This window comes from Tasmannia lanceolata, unplaced genomic scaffold (assembly GCF_043159265.1).
Source record: "Tasmannia lanceolata isolate RefF3 unplaced genomic scaffold, GAP_Taslan_0.1 ptg000012l, whole genome shotgun sequence".
Lineage (NCBI taxonomy): Eukaryota > Viridiplantae > Streptophyta > Magnoliopsida > Canellales > Winteraceae > Tasmannia > Tasmannia lanceolata.
Genome location: NW_027518689.1, coordinates 42,265,601 through 42,286,464, shown reverse-complemented (window position 1 = coordinate 42,286,464; position 20,864 = coordinate 42,265,601). Strand labels below are relative to the sequence as shown.

Here is a 20,864-nt window from a genome sequence, read left to right as displayed (position 1 = left end):
TATTCAATTCATGGATATTTATAAACAAAAATTACAGTGGGGCTTATATGGTTCAATGATCCAAACCATTTAGTTGTTGGGCCTCGACCATAGTTGCCGGAAACTCCATGGGGCAGGTGGGAAACCCGTTTCCCCTAAAACGCGTTTCTCGCGGGTGAGAAACTTGTTTCCCACAAAATTCGGGAAACACATTCCTGAAACGTTTCCAAAACATGAAAAAAAGATTAGATAAATGTTTTTCCTGTTTAAATCCACAAAACCACATATTTTGTGTTGTCCTTGTGTTTCATGTGTTTTTTTTTTTCTATCGCTTCTGAGACGCTGCTAATGCATTCCCTAAGACGTTTTTCATACGATTTTCTATTGTTTTCATATTTCTCGTTTTCACTATATTTTTTTTCATGCGTTTCTCGTTTTCGTTTCCTGAATTCCTTTCCCACCATGGTAACTATGGCCTCAACTTAGAATATACCCCAAAAATCTACAATACAATATCATCCTAACCCTATGAACGATAGAAGACAACACACTATAGAAATACCTACAAATCAGGGGGGATTAGGATAATCCTATGGAGATGACTTTCAAAGCACGCACTATCAAAGCCTGGGAGTGGTTTGGATCATCGAACTATATAGGCCATACTATATATTTTTTTTGTAGGGATTTGCTAAGGTCCATTGCAGAAGGCATTTTGCGGCTGGTCTGTCGCATTTCAGTCCAGCCACCTCGTGAATGGAGACAACAGCTGGTGGCTGGTCTAACGTGCGACAGACCAGCCGTGATACTCGCACTTGTTCGAGTTTTTAGGTGTTTGCATGTAGGTATACGTATTTTTCAGCAAATAAACTGGGCCCACCTTGTTTGAAAGATTCAAACCATTCATTTGTTGGGCCAGCATAAAAAGGCCGTGCCCCAAATATCATCTGACGATCCTAACCGTCAGATCTGTATAGGATATGGTTCCAAGTACCCGAAAGAGCTTAAGAACGCTCCTTTACCGACTTATTTTTAGGAAAAGGACAAACAAAGGGGGTGGAAATAGTGAGAGAGGGGTATATATGATTTCCCATGAAGCCGAGAGAGGGAGAGAAAAAAACTTAGAACACCAACAAATCCGAGAGAGAAAGAGAGAGAGAGAGAGAGAGAGAGAGAGAGAGATGATGATGCAAGGAGTGGTGGTAAATCCGTGTTATTGCAGGGCGAGACAAGGCGTAGAAGCATCTTGTTCTGGCTCTGTAACCCTAATTCCTCCCTCTTTCAAGGTTTTTTTTTTTTTTTTTTCATTTTCTAATTCCACCGAGAAATAGAGAATTATTTCTTCTCTTAATCGTTTTCAATTCCTTGATCTCAGAATTCGAGCTTCCAAAGTAGCCGAATTAGGTTTTCACGGATCGGTTTTCTATTGCAAAAGTCCCCTTGCCGTGTTCAAACTGTTACGCAAACACGTGTGCACGGTTAGTTTCTTGCATCTTTCCTATTTGGGTTTTTTTTTTTTGGTGGATTGGAGTTGGGTTTCTGATTTTTTGTGTTGGTTTCTATTTTCTATATGAATTGGGTAGTATGGTTGCGCTTTTATTATTTAGATTAATCTAATTCTTATGGTATTGATTGGGTATAGTTATGCAAATTGGTTTGTTTGAATGATATCCACTCTTTGTTTAATGTTCTTTATATGGAGAGAATCTCAAAGTATCAGTTGGTTTCACTTATAGATTGAAATCTGTTTAGTTGCATGGAATTGATTTATGATTTGAGTAAAGTTTTTTTTCAGTATAGGTTCGAATTGATATGGAGTCTGAGTTCTGGAATTGGAAGAACTTACCTGTAGTTGTATACATGGATGGTTGAAATACCTGGAACGCGGTTCGTTCCGGTATGTGGTACGGAACCGGTACGGGGTTCGATGGTAGCCCGGTACGCGGTACGATGAGGGTAGGCTAATTCGGTTCGCTATTTTGGCTCTCGTGTCGAATTGGAGCGCAAATCTAGGTCGCTCTGGTACTATATATATATATATATATATATATATATATATATATATATAAAATTTCTTATATATATTTTTACAAGAATATCAGTCTACATACATTTAATAAACAAAACCTAAAGCCTCGTATATGCCATTCATATATTTTCAAAATGAAAATTCCAGTTCCAATCCAATCCATAATATATAAAATTTGAAATTTGAAGATCTCCAAATATCACTAAATTAAGTACCAACATATATTGTATTCTCAATCTTAAGTGAAAGCAAACAGAAAATAACTACCCAGATCTAAAATAAAAACCTAAAAACATGAAAAAACTAATAAACTATTGTGCGGCTCTCTTTCCCTAGTACACCGAGTGTTACCTCTCTCTATACATCTCTCCCTTTCCTATGGATCGCTCGGGTCGCCAGTTTTGGCAATCCGGATCGCAAATGACCCACGTTTCGGGTCGGTGACCCCGGATCGCGGGTCGAAGGGTGGGAGGGCGATCCCGGTAACATTGGGTTGAATGGTCTTAATATGTTTATGTGATCTATCTTTTCATTTTGTATGTCTTCTAGCAATAGGGATATACTTTACTTTTCAATACGTGGTTGGTTCTTTATGAGAACCATAATAATAGAGCAATGAAAGTACTAGACTCATGGGTATCTAATGGAAGCTGCATAAAGTAGGTTCTAAGAGCAGTGGTCCCTGCCTGAAAGTATTTGTCCTGCTGGCGCTTAGGTTTGGTTAACTGTCCTGTTGGTTGTCAGCCATATGGCTGATCGTGTGTCTTTTATATTAAGTGCTTTGGGAGAATGACTTGGGCTTATGAAATGGGGTATATTTCCATGATATGAGTGGCTTCTGAAGTGGCTCATATTAAATGCTTTGGGTTTGGGAGAACGACTCCTCACAAGTTTGGTTTACTCTCAAATGTAGAAGAATGGGCTTCTGAACTGGCTCATGTGTTCATGACATCAGTTGCTTCTGTGTCCTCAATTTTTCACTTGATTATCGAACAATTCTTCTTTGAGTTGAGCTTGTAGCTCAATTGGTCAAGGTTTTATGCCTCAACCTTGAGGTTTCAATCCCAGCCCCTCCACTCTCCCGTGCGCGCGCGCACACACACACACACGCGCGTATATATATATATATATATATATATATATATATATATATATATATATATATATATATATATATGAGGAAAAGGATTGTACGCTCGAGCATACCAAGCTTATGGTACGCTCGAGTGCCCAATCACATATGGGCCCACTTTGTTAGGATGATCCAAAGCATTCACTTGAAAGGCCCTTACATAGATGGGGTTTGTACCAAAAATCAGCTCCATAGGATCATCCTAACCCATCCATTTGTGGAGGGCAAAATGGACAGACCACAAATCTGCCCATTTTTTCCCTCCACTTTTGGAGGGGTTAGGATGATTCAATGGAGCTGATTTTTGGTACACACCCTATCTATGATAAGGCCTTGCAAATGAATGCTTTGGATCACCACAAAAAATGTGGGACCCATGTGATTGGGGCACTCGAGCGTACCATAAGCTTGGTACGCTCGAGCGTACGATCCTTTTCCTCTCTCTCTCTCTCTCTATATATATATATATATATATATATATATATATAAGTAGCTATGTGTGTGTGTAGAGAGAGAGAGAGAGAGAGAGAGAGAGAGAACAGTTCTCAAGTTTGCTAGTTACTGGGTGCTTTGTTGATTCCACTCCAGCCCCATGCAAAGTTTAATATGGATTTTAATTAGCAAGTTTTGCAGTTAGCCGTCACATTCTCAAAGAGTCACTGAACACTCTTAGAAGAACTGAGAATACAGAACCACAATATTCCATCATGTCAGGAGATCAGAGAATGGAGAGGCTGATCAGTTAGCCAGGACGGGAGTGTCTCGTTCAGCATGAGACTTCTTTGATCCCCCATCCCCCCACCCCGCGAAATTTATCTGTTTTCCTATCTATTTCTATCCCTCCGTTGTACACTTTGCTGCCCTGACTGTCTTGGTCGGGTGCTTTAGTTTGAATAAGTTCTCATCATTTCAAAAAAAAAAAAACTACAGTATTCCACCTCAACCTGCAACTCTGTTTGAGCGTTGGCCTTGAGCTTTACCCAACTCCATGCAGTATCAAGTTTTATAGCGGTGCCGTCTCAGGAAGCACCCGAATCCCCATTTTTTATGCCAAGGAGGAGAAGATGCTAGAAGTTTAGGAAGTAAGAGGCAGTCCACAAATTATAATCCACTTTTAATGCTTGGAAGGTCGTTGATACTTGAAAGGGTTACATTCCACACCAATAGCCCTTAGTTTATCATTTTAGATTGCAAGCTTAGGCACAAATAGCACCTCCATCTTGTTAGATTCCACACCTAAGTTACCCTTAGTTTATCATCATAATACAAGACTTTATTGCTAACATAACTGAAAGCTGAGAATAGAAGTACAATGCACATTGATGCTTACTGCATCCAAGAAGCACAATTTCAGTGCCTCAACATGCACCTCGAAGGCATCCATATTCCAATTTGATGGTGAGGGCAATCCAAGGAGTGGTGAGTTCAAACGTCGTTATGTGTAAACCTAGCTCTGGGATTGTATTACTTGGTGAATGAGGAATTCATTTACGCTAAGAATTGGATCTTCAATTGTTCATCTGTATTATTAGGGCATCCTATTCGAATTGGAGGTCTCTATGATTTTCAGGTCTTCCAATTCCTTGTGTTGGAATTGGATGTGGTGCAAAAAAAATGTTGCGGCTATCAAACAGTGTGTGCTATGAATTATGAGACAGCTGAGCATATATTTATTCATTGCTTTCTGGCCAGTCAGATTTGTTGGCTGAAGTTGCATTTAGTTGGAGTGGTCCAGGTCTTACCTCAATTCTATAGGAATCTTTTTTCAGAGTTGGTGGCATGGTTTTAAATTTCTGCCGAAATCGACATGAAATGACCGAAATGTTTCTGTTTCCATCCCCACTGAAATGTATATTAGAACTAAAATTGTAAGTGCATTAATGGTATACTATAGCAGTATGTGTCATGCACTTATATTCATACGAATTGGATGTGAAATGTGGAATATGTATTATATATAAATATTTATATCAATTATATGTGAAATGTAGTATCTACTGAATTATCAGACATGCGCAAAAATGCATATCACTAGGTGTCTGATGTTATTAAACTATTATTGATGATTTCCTTGTTTATGTGTATTTCTGCTTATTCTAGTGTTTCCTGAAGTTTCATCTTTCTCCCACACATTTCTGTGATTTTACAGGGTTTCCATCATAATTTCCAATCGAAAACGAAACATTTCCATTTCCGTACCGTAGCGACCGAAACTGAAACCAAAACTGAAATTTAAAACCTTGGTTGGTGGATGCCCAAACTCTCATAGACAGCATCAGTTCTATGGTACGTTGTCCCCTTGCTCTGGTCTTTGGATCATGTGGAATGGACTTAAATCAACTGAGTCTTCTAAGGTGCTAGTAGGCCTCTAAGGATTTTTCTTTGGGAGATCAAGTTCCTCGTAATGAGTTGGGTCTTAGGGAAAGAGGACTTTTGGGGTGTCTCAATAAATGATCTTTTCTTGGTATTTAAGTTGAGATTGAACCTCCAACCTCTAGGTTGAAGGCCAAAGCCTTAACCAATTGAGTTAGAGGCTCAACCCCAGACAAATAGTACATAGACTAATAAATGATCTTTTCAGGGAATGGGTAGAGGTTCTTTCTAATTAAAAGATAAGAAAGAAGAGGACTGCTATTTGGGTTCCCCTCCTATCGGTTCCATAAAACTCAATTTTGATTGTTCTTCCTTGGGGAACCCCGGACCCACAAGAATAGGAGGTGTGCTCTCAGACAACAAATGAGCTACCCCATGGGAATATTTGGGATTTATCGAACACTCTTTTTCTAATGAAGATAAAGCAAAGTCATTCTTGATGGGATTGAGGATTTTCTGTTCCAGGTTCGATGGGTGCCTTCTAGTTGAAGCTGACTTCCAGAATGTGGTTTGTTGGGAGTGCTAAGAACTGAGGGGCGGGACAGAGGGGAGGAGGTGTTGGGGTTACTTATGACCAAGATTGTTAACATTTCAAGGGTTAAACATTGTACATTTGCGCATGTATTTAGAGAGGCCAACTCATTGGACGCATATGGCATTAGTAAAAACTGTCTTATAGATGGCTATCTTTGCCCTGCCTGTAATTTATTTTCTATTTTCTTCTTTCTGAGTAAAAAGTGTTGGCCTCTCTCTCTCTCTCTCAATATATATATATATATATATATGAGGAAAAGGATTGTACGCTCGACCGTACCTAAAGTTAGGTACGGTAGAGTGCCAAATCACATGGGTCCCACATTTTTGGTGAGCATCTAAACTATTCATTTGCAAGGCCCCATCATAGATAGGGTGCATACCAAAAATCAGCTCCATAGGATGATCCTAACCCATCCATTTGTGGAGGCCAAAATGGACAGACAATGTTTGTCCACAAATCAACCCATTTTGGCCTCCAGTTTTGGATGGGTTAGGATGATTCAATGGTGCTGATTTTTGGTATGCACCCTATCTATGATGGGGCCTTGCAAATGAATGGTTTAGATGCCCACCAAAAATGGGGGACCCATGTGATTTGGCACTCTACCGTACCTAACTTTAGGTACGGTCGAGCGTACAATCTTATTCCTCTCTCTCTCTCTCTATATATATATATATATATATATATATATATATATATATATATATATATATATATAGACACTACTCTCTCCCTCCCTTATCTTTAAAACACACAAAACCCCCATTTTGCAATTTTTGCCCATTTGAGAGATTTGGGAGGCATGTGTGGTGTATTGGTTTGGAACAAACCAATGCACATCTTGTATTGGTGGATACATTGTATCTTGGAGAAAGCAGCTTAAATAAGAAAAATATGCATTGTCTTGGACAAAACAGTTTAAACGAGGACAATACAAGGTGTATACAATTGTGGACCCCGATCCGAGGAGAGGTGGGGGACGAGCCCCCAGCGGCCTCTAGGATCATCCACGTGAAAGGAGAGCTCTACCAAGGAACTTTCAAAACGGATGCGACCCTCATAGCATAGCACGAGTGGCGATATAAAAAGAAAGAGATATATCTTGATCCGGAGCCAAGGCTCGAAACCAAGACATACCTAAAATAAGCTTAGAGTCGACATCCATGGATAAGTCATGGAACCCCAAAATCAAATCCTCTGTGCAATGGATAACCAGAAATATATATATGGGTTCGTGCCTAATTACGAATGGAGAAGGTCTGAAGAGCACCCCCAATTCGTCCGAGTGTAAGCACTTGGTCTCTTATGCTATTTTTATTAACTCCAAAGAAGTTTGGGTAAAAGTCATGTGAAATGGGAATAAATATCCCCGAGTGAACGTCTACCTAATCATGCATGACTCGGGGATGAAATAATAAGCACACATAAAGTAAGATAAAAGATGTGTCACCTAATGACAACTAGGTTGTGAGTGACATGCCTAACTGATGTCTAAGTTCTGGTGGACATACACATGCAAGCTACAGCTAAAGGTATATGATCAGTACAAGAAAGTAAGAAAACACATCAAAACATACAATAACAACACAACAAATCCTAAGACTCTAAACCATTTAGCCCGAGTTCTCGGATGGTCTGATGTTCATCCAAAGAAGCCTACGTATCCCCGCCTCCGCAAGAATCAGAGCAACGTAGTTCTCCGCGCCTATTCTAAGCTATGATGCCTAAGACACCTAGACCTCTATCCTAGACTCGATCGAAAAGACCGGACCAGTTATTAAAATATTCTTGTACGATTATTTAAATTTCAGTGAATTGTGGATTTTAGGACATCCTATATGCCCTATCTAAAAATGCAGGTTAGCCTCAAGCTAATGCAGGTGGTTCCTACAACCTATGTGTAACTAGGCTGTATGCCCTAAGGAAAACAAAGGGTGAACTAACGTATTCTACTCTAGTCATCACTCGGCGATGTGGATCGCCGACTGACTGGACGGTGGCGCTCTTATAACTCTAGGACAAACCCCTAACTCTAAAACAAACACACACAAGCACACAACAAATCAAAGACAAACCCCCTAACTCTAAAAGAAACTCTCTATCTAGGAGAAACTCCTGACTCTAGAGGAAGAGCTTTTTGAAAACACGATTTTAAAGAAAAAAAAGGTTAAAGCATATTTATTGACAAAGTTTGGCTGGACTTGGGACATGGATCCCGAGCTGCGTTACGTACCTCGTGAAAGAGGATCAATCCAACGTAGTTCGAAAGGAACTCTCCTAATTGCTACTTCTAAAACACTCAACACTTCAAAAGATTTAAGGCTTTTGATATATTTTTTAATGTTTTTGATGTTTTAAATTTCTAATGTTTTTGAGTTTTATAAGTTTTAACACGTTTTTGGATTTTAAATTTCTGATTTCACCCTTTTGGTCAAAGACCGGAGGGAACATACAAAGCAAAACCCTAGGGCAAATAGAGGAAACCCCTAAACAAGGTAAACTAATGATCAAGGATAAAGACAACGATCTAAAATCCCAAAAGGTAAAGCTCTAATGAGACTGTGCTAGTCCCTAACAAACAAGAGTAACGACAACACTAAGGAGAAGCTCCTAAAAACAACTATAGAAAAGGGGGAAATGAATCAAAGACTCTCTAATACCGTTATCAAAGGACGGGTGAATCAAAGACTTTCTAACAATACCATCCAAAGGACAAGTGAGCCAAAGGCTCTCTAATACTCCAACTTAAAGGAGGAATGAGTCAAAGACTTTCTAATAACACCATAAAAGAGGACAAACGAGTCAAAGACTCTCCACTAACACTATCAAAAGAAAGAAGGACAAATGCGTCAAAGACTCGCTAGAAAGGAGCTGCTCTAACATAAGGCTGAATAAGCCTTCTAAAAACGGAAATCCTCTAAATGAGACAAGGCTTGTCTCCAAATAGGGGCTCTATAATGAGGCAAGGCATGCCTCCTATGGGTACATTATCTATCAAAATCGAGGCAACCTTTCTGAGGGTAAGCTCTAAATGAGGCTTGTCTCCGGAGGAGCATGGCCTAATAAGACATAGCATGTCTCCTAGAATGGCATTCACTAATGAGATCACAATGGCCTCCTTAATGACAGAAGGCTTGTAAAGGAGCATGAAAACTAAAAACCCATAATAGGTCAATAAAGACGAGATCACAAACATCCTTAGCCTTACAACTTCTTAAAACACATTTTCAAAGTCATAGTGTTAAAAGGTACTCAGTATAATAATAAGCAGCAGGTATATATATGGATAAAAGAAAGACACTACCTTTATTTATTGCAATAGCATTTTTGTATTATGCTTTACTAGTTATCAAGGCCACCTTGCTTCAGATTTCTCAACAGTAATGAAATTATGAGTGTGATTCCTAAGACAACTTATTTTTCTTTAAAACTGACCTTATCACAGTACAATTATAATTTCCAAAGGAGACCATTGCAACACCATATCTGATAGGGAACTATAATGCTATGGTTAACTCTAACATAAAGTTTGAGCACTTTGATAAGAGAATATAAAGATAATATCACAGCTATACGACTAAATCAAATCATCGAACAGACTCATCTACTCTCTAGCTCAGGTGCGATCATATAAAGCATGACAAATTTGTGAGACATGTATTGAATATTTAATTCCCAAAGACATGCAATTTCCACAGAACTTGGCCGCAATATACAGTGCTACAAAACTTGTATTACTTTAAAACATAATGAAAAATTTATTCTTTAATGCCAATTACTTCAGCGTATCAGTTGATGCTATATGCACAGCCAAGGTTTTATAAACTTCACCACTTTAAAAATAAGGTAGGATTAAACATATGACCTTTTCATTATTCGTGAAACCCAAGTAAAATAGAATTACCAAAATTTGATTTTCAAATAAATTGCTGAAAACCTGTAAAATAGTCTATGCATCTGCTTCTTCTTTTTTTTCTTTTTAACCCAAAATCACAAATCCTGGAACATGTAACCTGTTAGGACAACAATTATGTAATGAAGGACGGCAGATGTATGCTCTTTAACCCAACTAGAATCACAACCATAGAGCTTGCAACATATAGAATAGCAACCGTACATTGCCGAGCAGACACAGACTATAGTTGCCTGATACAGAAACTTACATACTCATCCATTGACAAGAAACCAAATGGACATGCATTCAAACCATACAAAACAAGGGCTTAATCAATTACTTAAACCATACGAAACAGGGGCTGATCTATTGTGCAGACAAATGAGATAAATCTGCCAAAACAGGGCAGAACTGAGACTAAAACGTGGGCTGAATTGTGCACTACCATGTTCACAGAACAAGAATGAAAACTGCTATGGTCATTATCCCGCTTCACACAACAAATGAGGGCTGCTATGTTACATCAATTATGCCTTTTAACCCAACCCATGACCACAATTACAAAACACATAGCCTATGAGACAGCCACTATGCATTGTAATCCAAATCACTGAAAATTAAAGGAATTATTATAGATTTGAACATATTTGTGAATGAACCATTTAAAGTTAAAAAGAGAAATTTAAATGTACAACTGAATGAACCATTATTTGACCCTTCCTGCTGAAATATAGGATGATTTTGCTTGAAACAAAAGCTGCAACATGGACAGAAATATGGGCAGAACCCTGTGCAAACAAATGAGATAAATCTGTGCCAAAACAGGGCTGATTTAAAGGTTCCTGACATTTCCACACTACTTATGAATATATTTAATAAAGCTTTTATGGATGCCATCATATTCTTATACATAAGAATTATTACAATAAAATACAACAAATATATAAATCACTCCTTTCAATTGAGAAGTGCTAAACAGTGCATGTATCATGGGTTAAAAATAAAATAAAATTGAGGACCTGGTCAAACCCACGCTTCAAAATAACATGCTATGAATCACGACTGAAAAGTTTAGAAGCATACAAGGGCAGTAGCTATACAATTTGTCTAAACTCAAATTCTTGGCTCAATCCCAGAAATTGCAACTACATATTTCATTTCATAACATTCTTCAACTGAAGCTAGACATAGCCTAAATGATGCACACATCAAGAATACAATCAATGTAACAGATATAGCTCAAATGGTCCAACTGCACACCTCAAAATTCAACAAGACTACAACCTTATCCTCTTCCCCTTTTTTTTTTTTTTATCTTCAGCCAAATATAATCTAGAAAGCTCCCCTATTTAATTAAAATTTAATACTCATTTACGTATAAAACACTCTCTATTCCAAGCTTCCTTCATATACTAATAAGACAGCAAATAAGATATAATTAAACTCTGAAACAACCAATTGATTTTTGAGACAAGGAAACATTTTATAGAAAATTTATAAACTGAGTGTAAATAATGAGGATATTTCAATGCTTTGATCTCTACACTGACCATATAAGTTCAAAGAAACTCATAATGGAGCCATTAAACTTCTGCCTTTTCTAGATTCCACTAAATATAAACATAAAACTGATATAACTGTTGTCCATATAATTCCAGAATAAAGCATCAGACCAAATACTCTTGAATCCATATAAAATCATCCAAAATATATGCTAAAAATACAAGCATGCAGCAACATCCAATTTGTCTTTCATCAGTAAAGACAAAATCATTTTCTTCATGTCAAATTTCAGGATGAACATACAATTAATGTAGAAATTAGAGAATAATAATCATATATGAAAATTTCACCTACTCAGATCTCTTTTCTTCACAAAATCCATCACATATAGCATGAAGAACTACTTATCCAAGCAAATTTAGAGAAATAAAATCTTCGTAATTAATCATCTAAGAACTATAATTACTCTAAAAACCATTTTCACACATAAATCATGTAAAGAATAAACAAATTACCTGAATCGAGAATATCCTTTACCAATGATATAAGTTGAAGCCAAAGATGCCAGAGATGATGGATCGACAGTTGAATCTCATGAGATCAATGAATTGATTGAAGAAAATGAATCGCACTGGCCTCTTTCCCTCTATATTTTTCCACAGATCTCCCTTCCTACCTTGCTCTCTAATATGATGTCCTTCAATAAGCAGATCCGGTTGCGAATGATGCCTTCTTGATCAGAATCAAGTGGAACGCTCAAATCTTGTTCATTAACAATGAGATCTGAACCAATAAAAATCAGATCTATAGGGTATATGAGCGGATCAAAGGTTTGGAGCCTTGGATCTAAAGTTTAGATGCAAATCTAAGGCTTGAGAGAAGGAGATCAAGGTAGATGATTCAACAAATGAATTCTAGAATTTAGAGAGTTTGGATTGAGAAGACAAAAGAAGGATGATTAGATTTCTGTGAAATCTGGTAGGAAAAATGAACGGAGGTTGAAGGCAATGATCAAATTCCGGCAAGGTTACCGGATTTGTATTGAATTAGGTCGAAAAAAAAATTAGATCTGAGCCAGATCCGATTGGAGAAGAAGATATGAAAGGGGAAAAATGAAAAATGTTGTTTCTAGCAAAACTTACAGAGATTCAAGGTGATAGGATTGAAAAATCTCCAGCATAGATGATCTAGTAGGATGATCGGAACATGACCGGAGGATGATCGGAGAAGGATAATGAATTAAGGTTTTGAGATTTGAGTTTTCTCTCTTCTCTCCCTCTCTCTGTAATCTCCTACGAGAACGAAGATCCCTCTTCCTACCTCGCTCTTTTGATACGATATTCTTCTCTAAGCAGATCTGAAACAGAGCTCCGGCAAGGTCGATCGGAGAAAAAAATCCGAAAAAACCCTTTTCCGGTTTCTCCTTCTCTCTCTCTCTCTCTCTCTCTCTCTCTCTCTCTCTCTCTCAACGAAAATGAGAATGAACAGTCCCTTATTTCTTTTGATTTTTTATATATATATCAAAGTAATAGTGTTGATATCCGCACCCCCACTTGATGAGGCGCGCGGAAATTGATGAGGTGCGCCCGCCAGAATTGTCTTATTCGGCTTGGGCGCGCCCATCACAGGATAACTCACCCCCCTTCTCAACTGGATACCCCTTGCTGCGGCTAAATCACCCCTCTTTTTACACTTATATTATGCCTCCTTCCCGGCTCGTTCTATTTGCCATTTCTCGGCAGATTTTGCCGAAACTTTATGGGGACCTCGGTGGGACCTTAAGCTATCCTAGGGTTCAATTTGGGATCCTAACTCACTGATTTGACGAGGCTTTGCCCAAGCGACTCGAATTTGGGTCCGGTCAAAATGGGGTGCCTACAACAATGCACCCCCTGTATTATGACTCAAGTAGTAGAAAACCCTGCATTATGACTCAAGTAGTAGAGAATCCTGTATGTGTTGGACTTTACAGCTTGGTATCGGAAGATATGTCATTTAATGATTGAAAATTTAAACAATAATAGCTTAGATATACAGTATAAATGCATTGATTTCCTGTTTATTTTTGTATGGTTATTTTATTTTATCTTTATGATAAAAGAGCTGTTTTGTTCTTGTACGAATTAGTGCTCCTTCAATCATATGCTGTAAGTTTAACGCTTTATTTTCTATCTCCATTCTGCAGTTGTCAAAGCTATTGCTACTCCGAATTCAGTAGTAGAATTGCCACTGACTGCAGAGAATATTGAGAGCGTATTGGATGAAATACGACCATATCTCATGGCTGATGGGGGTAATGTGGCCTTACATGAGATTGATGGGAATGTTGTCCGATTGAAGCTACAAGGAGCATGCGGGTCCTGCCCAAGTTCTGTAATGACAATGAAGATGGGCATTGAACGTCGCTTGATGGAGAAGATTCCAGAAATAGTTGCAGTTGAACCAATTACAGATGAAGAATCAGGTCTTGAGCTAAATGAAGAAAATATAGAAAAGGTAATTGCTTCTTTTCAGTAGTTCTTCTATTTAAAATATATTATGCTTTCCTGGCATTGAACTTTAATTCTATCTCGAATTATCATTGCGTGGAGAGAGATGATGGGCTAGTATGTTTTGCTTTCCAAATTGAATACCTTTGAGAAGGCAAGGCGGAAAGGAAAAGAATGAACTAGTTAGTGAAATGAAAGACCATGTATTGGCGAAGGGGGCCTTGCGCTTGGTAATATTTGCCTAAGGAACAATGATTTGCTTGGCAAATAGTTATGGGGGTTGGGGAGGAGCAAATTGTCCCTTGGACAAGGATAATTATGGGTAAATATAAGGTGTAGCGTGGCTGCTAAGTGAGAAGGGAGTTAGGTAGTGGTAGAGGTTTGGGTGTTTGGAGGTTCATGTGTAACGTTAGAGTTGAATTCTTGTCTTTCGCTAGGTTTAGGGTGAGTTGGGATGATGGGGACAGGTTACGGATGCAACTTGGGTCGGGTCGGGTTGAGCTTTTGCTAAAAACTGAATTGGAATCAACCCAAGCCTGACCCAATTTTAAGGTAAAACCTCAACCCGAATTCCGAAAAATTGACCCGAGTTGCACTCCTAGTTGAAGTTTTAGAGGATGTGGTTGGTTCATGGTCTTTTTTCTTGATTATCTTGGCCTCTATAGGATTGTTGGTGTGAAGGGAATGAGAATCCTTGATTGTTATGAGAGATCGTGCAGAGGGGTTATTTGGGGGTGGCTAGAAATCACCACTCTTGATGCAAGCAGTCTAGGATTTCGTTGGAGGGTACCCTGACAAAGGTTAGAAGTTTTTGTTGGACTGCAGCAATAAACTTGATGTCCTAGAAAGAAAGTGATACCATGAGGTGAACAGATGTGATTTGCAAGGTTGATGAGGAATCATGCAACCACATCCTTGTTTATTGTGAAGTTGCAAAAGATGTGTGGGGCCATATTCTTAGATTGTTCAGTATTAGTCGGGTGTCTCCTTCCTCGTTGTCGCTTTCGGTGGAGTGGAATTGAAATGATGTTGGTGAGAAATGATATCTTCTTTGAAGCATGATCTTGTTTATGGTTTGCTTTGTTACTTTTGCTGCTAAGGAACCAAAGAAATTTTGATGGCAAAGAAATCATAAAAAATCATTGGCGTGGGTTGTTAGGGAGATTAATAGATTAGTCTTACTTTGGGCAAGGCCTAGAAGGGGGTTTAGGGGTTAATTTACTCTTAATATTCTCTGCAATTGGGGTTCATCGTTAAGGATAAAGTGTGGATGGAGAAACACGCTACAAAGTGGACTACATGCTCATGTTCAACTCTGAATGTGCTTCTCTGTGCAATTCGGGCTTGACGAATGTTGGGGTGCATTAGGAATCACTTGGGTGATATGCTGCGTGCATTTTCCAAACCCATCGATAGGATGGATTCCAATGAGGTGGAGGTACATGTTCTTCTTCTTCTTCTTATTTTATTATTATTATTATTATTGTTGTATGTGTATCCCTATGATTTTCCCCCTTTCCCACACCCCCACAATGCCAATGAAGTGGCTGATCTGTTGGCTAAAAGGGGTGTGTCTAGACTCTAGTCCGGACACTCTTATGGGGCAATTTCTGGCCCTTTTGTAAATTTATAGCTTCTCTGTTTTTCTCTTGATAAATATTGCTTACTGTTTCAAAAGAAAGAAGGGGGAGACATTTTGGTTGTGGTTGCTTTGACAAGTGAAGCTAATGAGTAGGGCATTATGTTGGTTGGCTTCCCTCCTATGAGCATTGGAGTGGATGTCTTCAACCCAAATTGGGAAAAGGGGTTCCTTTGAAGCATCTTGTTGTTGAAATAGTACATAATGGAAAATGGTGATCTTGAAAAAGGATATAGCTGGATGTTGGGTTGTGACGAAGAGGAAGTTGTTGGAGTTTTTTGGTGTTGTACAATTTAAAATAGATGAATTCTCTCTTCATCACCTCAATGCTCGAGAAAGAAGCCATTGAGGATTTGTGGAACTTTAAGACTGATAATCTTGGTGTGTAGCTTCCAAAAGATCCTAGCTGAAGAGTTATCATGACGGGTCCTCTAGGTTTTAAGGCTCATTGTTCCCCATTCCAAGGTGGTTTGACTGCTTTCTACATGGGATGATAGGTGCCGGTTTGAATTCTTGTGAAATTATGAATGCGTGCTTGGGTGGACATGGAGAAGGACCATATCACGTGAACCAATGTGCATCCAACTTTGGCATATGAAATGACGACACAAAAAAAGTTGAGAAGCTTGTAAGAGTGACATTGGCAAGTGCCATTTGATCTCCCGAGATAATTATTGATTCAATGAACCTAATCTTGTATGATCTTTCTCACATCTTTTTGCCATTAAGGTTTCATTGGTTTTCCAATGAAAAATAGGAGTCCAAGATAGAGAATAGGAAAATATTCATTCTAGCAGATAGGGGAAAAAAAGAGCAGTTAGGGTCCATGTAAAATATCATCACGAACTCCATCAGTCCATCGTCTACACCTATCCCCAATATTGAACTCTCACATTTCTTTACCATCAAGCTTTCCTTGGTTTTCCAATGTAAAAGAGGAGTCCAAGATAGAGAATAGGAAAATATTAATTCTAGCAGTTAGGGTCCTTGCAAAATATCATCAAGAACTCCATCAGTCCATCTTCTACACCTATCCCCGATAATGAACTCTTCTGAAAGTCAAAATCTTGCCCGCTTCACCATTGTTGCCTCTTAAAATCTAAGGATAAATCTCAAGTTCATTGCTGCTTGAGGTTTTAAGGCCTCACTGTTGTCTCCTGCCAATGTGCTTTCTATGTAAGATGAGTAGGTTCTGGTTTGAATTATTGTGAAATTATGAATGCCTTGGCTTGGGGTACTTCATTGGACATAGTGAAGGAACATGATTATGTGAACTAAAGTGCCTTCAACTTTGGCATATGAAATGACGTCACAAAAAGGTTTAGAAGCATTTAAAAGTGACATTGGTAGGACCATACAATTTCCCATGATAGATATTGAACTAAAGTGCCTCCAACTTTGGCATATAAAATGACTTCACAAAACGGTTTAGAAGCATTTAAAAGAGACATTGGTAGGAGAATACAATTTCCCATGATAGATATGGATTCAATAAACCTAATCTTCTTATAATCTTTTTTTTTCCGAGTTGAGTTACTATCAAGCTTTCCTTTGTTTCCAATGAAAAAGAGGAGCCCAAGATAGGGAATAGAAAAACGCTTTCCTTCGGTTTTCCAATAAAAAAGAGGAGCCCAAGATAGGGAATTGGAAAATGTCCATGCTAGCAGTTAAGAGTCCTTGCAAAATATGATCGAGAACTCCATCTTCTACGCCTATCACCGATATTGAACTCTTCCCAAAGTCAACACTTTTTTTGCTTCGCTATTCTTGACTCATATGTAAGGAGAAATCTCAAGTTTGTTGCCTGAAAATGCATGAGATAAAAGCAAGTTGAAGATGAGTAAACTATGGCCTCGACTTTACAACCCTAAAACCTACAAACAGAGCCACTTATGTTACCCTCTATGTTTATCTACTCTCTCTCTCTCTCTCTCTCTCTCTCTCTCTCTCTCTCTATATATATATATATATATATATATATATATATATATATATATATATATATATATATATATATATATATATATATGAGGAAAGTGTTTCTAGTCCGGCCGACTAGAGATCATTCTCTAGTCCACCACCCAAAAACACATGGGTCCCACATATTTTATAGTGATTTCTAGTCCGGCGGACTAGAGATCATTCTCTAGTCCACCACCCTAAAACACATGGGTCCCACATATTTTGTAGTGATCTAAAGCATTCATTTGATAGGCCTCATCATAGATAGGATGTCCACAAAAATTCAGCTTCATAGGATCTTCTTAACCCTTCGATTTGTGGAGTTAAAAAATGGACAGATTTGTGGCGGTTTATAGCCGTCCATTTTAAGCTCCACAAATCATAGGGTTGGGATGATCCTATGAAGTTAATTTCTTGGGGACACCGTCTCTATGTCAGGCCCCATCAAATGAATGCTTTGCATCACCCAAATATGTGGGACCCATGTGTTTTTGGGTGGTGGACTAGAGAATGATCTCTAGTCGGCCGGACTAGAAACACTTTCCTCTATATATATATATATATATCAGGGAAAAGGTTTCTGAGGTATCCCTGAACCACTTGAGCTCTCAAAAGAGTTCTTTGCTGGATCCATTCGCTATAAGAAATAGCATTAAAAAAGATAACCATTCACATTTTGGTGTGCTTTTTCCTGCTCTTTCTTGCTCACTTTCCTTGGAATCCCATTTCATGAACTGTGACCATTTGTGTATAGGTTTTGAAGTCATTAGTGTCCTTGGCACACGTTCTTGTGCATAAAAGTCACAAAGTTTGCCCTCTCTGTGCAATTCATGTTAGCCTCCAACAAATACTGTTTGATGATATCCTAATAGAATTGGTAGAATACGGTAGAGAATCTACGATACTTGGTAAGATCAAATATCAGCTATGTAAGTGTCAAACTTGCTTTAGCCTAATGTCAATCATTACACCGATGTCCTCTCGTCATAGCTTTGTGGTTGTTTTGTGTGGAAACCTTGTGGAATCGTATGTGGAATTGCTGAAAAGGAGGCTGCTGTTGGCGAAGAGGATAAAGGGTTTGGTGAGTACCTGAGTTTTAGCTTGAGGCTACAAAACTGAGGGACACAGAGTGAAGCAGTTGCTGCTTTGGGGTAATCACTCGGATCTGATTCCATCTGCTGGATCAACCCTTTTTGCCTGGAGATTACTCTTGGTGAGTCACCTCTGCAGGTCTGAGAAGGGTTGTGGTTTTTTGAGTGATTGCCTGGAGATTCTCCTTTGGATTAAAAGGAGGTATATCCATGTAGGAAACCACTCAATTAGTTCTTTTTTTTTAAAGGTAACAATTTACCTCTCAATTAGTTCTTGATACCATTCTTATTTAAATTGGGTTATTCTCAATTCCAAATGCATTCTCTGTCTCATAGTCAAATCTGGATGAAATTCTCTGCAACTTTTAATTTGTATAATGGTGCATCATGTCCTCTTCACATCCAAAGTCTTCATTAGCTATATCTTCCCTGACCCACTTAGGGACTTGTTTTGAGCTATTGATCGATTGTATGAAAATACAGCAATGTTGCCATTTTGCTCTACAAACTCCTTTGTAATTAATTATGTACTCCTTCCAGGTACTTGAAGAAATAAGGCCATATCTAGTGGGAACTGGCGGAGGCGAGCTCGAACTTGATAAGATCGAGGAACCCATTGTGAAAGTTCGAATCACCGGACCAGCAGCTGGTGTCATGACCGTCCGGGTGGCAGTAACCCAGAAGCTGCGAGAGAAGATTCCAGCCATTGCAGCAGTTCAGCTCATATAAAATCCTTGTGGAAATGGTACTGTTGAAATTTACCCGCTCCCTTGTCTTAATATAATAACGCTTGATGTTTATCTAAATCTTTTATAGCTTTCAATATAATTGGTATGAGCCTTTAAGCATTTGTAATTCTCAAGGGGAGAAAAAATCTGTCAAACAATTCCTTCATCTTCTTTCCATCAGTGCATCTAAACATGTATGTAACACACATTCTGGATGGGAAAGTTGCTGTGGAAGAGCGAAAACCTGAGGGTCAAAAGAGGAAATTGTTTAACCATTGGTTGAAATTCAGTCATTGAGTCGCTTAATTGGACGTACAGTACTGTTTAAAAAATAAGGGACTACAGGTCTTAACACCATATAAAATCTCCACAATTAGAGTGAATTTTGCAAATCTAGTCTTGCCACATCAAATTACCCCGGTAGATTTTTTACTCGTAAATTGCCAAACTGTCCTTACATGTGAAAATAGAAAAATTACCTCAAGTAAAAACCTTCATTCAAATTTAAGAAATGATAAAAGTACCCCTCCTTTTTTAGCTCTTCAGCCCTTTGACTGATTTTGGTACCCACGCCATCAAAACATATGGTAAAATTGGGGACACCATCTGAACCATAGGTTTGACTGGAGTTGATAGACCCACCCTACAAAAACAGTGTAAAGATGGTGGAACCCGGATTCGGGTGGACACGATGGGCCCACTCATAGGTGTAAAATTGTGGGACCCAAAATATTGCATTGGTTTTGGCAAAAGATTGTGCGCCATATCATATCACACTAAAATGGTGGGCTCCACCCATGATTCCATGGGAGTAAAATGGTGGGCCCCCTGCACGTCCTTAAATGTTCCCCATACAATACAAGTACAGAATGTTGGGGTTGGATCTAGGGCTGGCAACGGGGCGGGTCGGGGCCGGATGTTGGGGTCCCCTACTCCTTCCCCTCTGCGGGGAATTTTCCCCCTCCCCTTCCCCTCCCCACTGCGGGGATGGTGGGGAATCCCCCTCCCCTCCCCTTCCCCGCCCCGCATCCTTCGGGGACAATCACTTTACTTTGTTAAATGTTAGGTTTAAAACTAAAGATTTGCTAGGGACAATCACTTCAGGCATGTTGCGGCTTGGCTAGTGCATGTGAGAGTAGCTACACAACCCACATAGGCTAAGATTTTGTCTTATTCATTTTATTAACCCGGGGACAAAGGTGGTGGCTCTCAGATTCATTTAATTGATCAATAGTCCATAGTAGATCCCTAATTCCCAATCCCACTTGCCAAAAAGTACTGTACGTGCCACACCATAGGAAGATCCAAACCGTCCATTTGATGGGCACACCATACTACCATAGGCATAGGATGATCCAAACCTTTCACTTGATGGGCACATTGTAGGATGATCCAAACTGTCCATTTGATGGGCCGCAACGTAAATAGGTTGTGGCCCAAAAATCATTTCCATAGGATAATCCCAACCCTCTGATCTATAGAGGAATTGCATATTATGGTACCTTC

At 38.8% G+C, this 20,864-nt stretch overlaps 1 protein-coding gene across 1 annotated transcript; it reads left to right on the top strand.

The window, feature by feature from the left end:
• Positions 1–1,076: 1,076 nt before the first annotated feature.
• Positions 1,077–19,573, top strand: LOC143888269 (nifU-like protein 2, chloroplastic). The gene is made up of 4 exons (XM_077392635.1): positions 1,077–1,265; positions 1,355–1,457; positions 13,635–13,945; positions 19,171–19,573. The coding sequence occupies exons 1-4, from the start codon at positions 1,161–1,163 to the stop codon at positions 19,357–19,359; spliced, it is 708 nt and encodes a 235-aa protein (XP_077248750.1). The 5' UTR covers positions 1,077–1,160; the 3' UTR covers positions 19,360–19,573.
• The last annotated feature ends 1,291 nt before the right edge of the window (positions 19,574–20,864 follow it).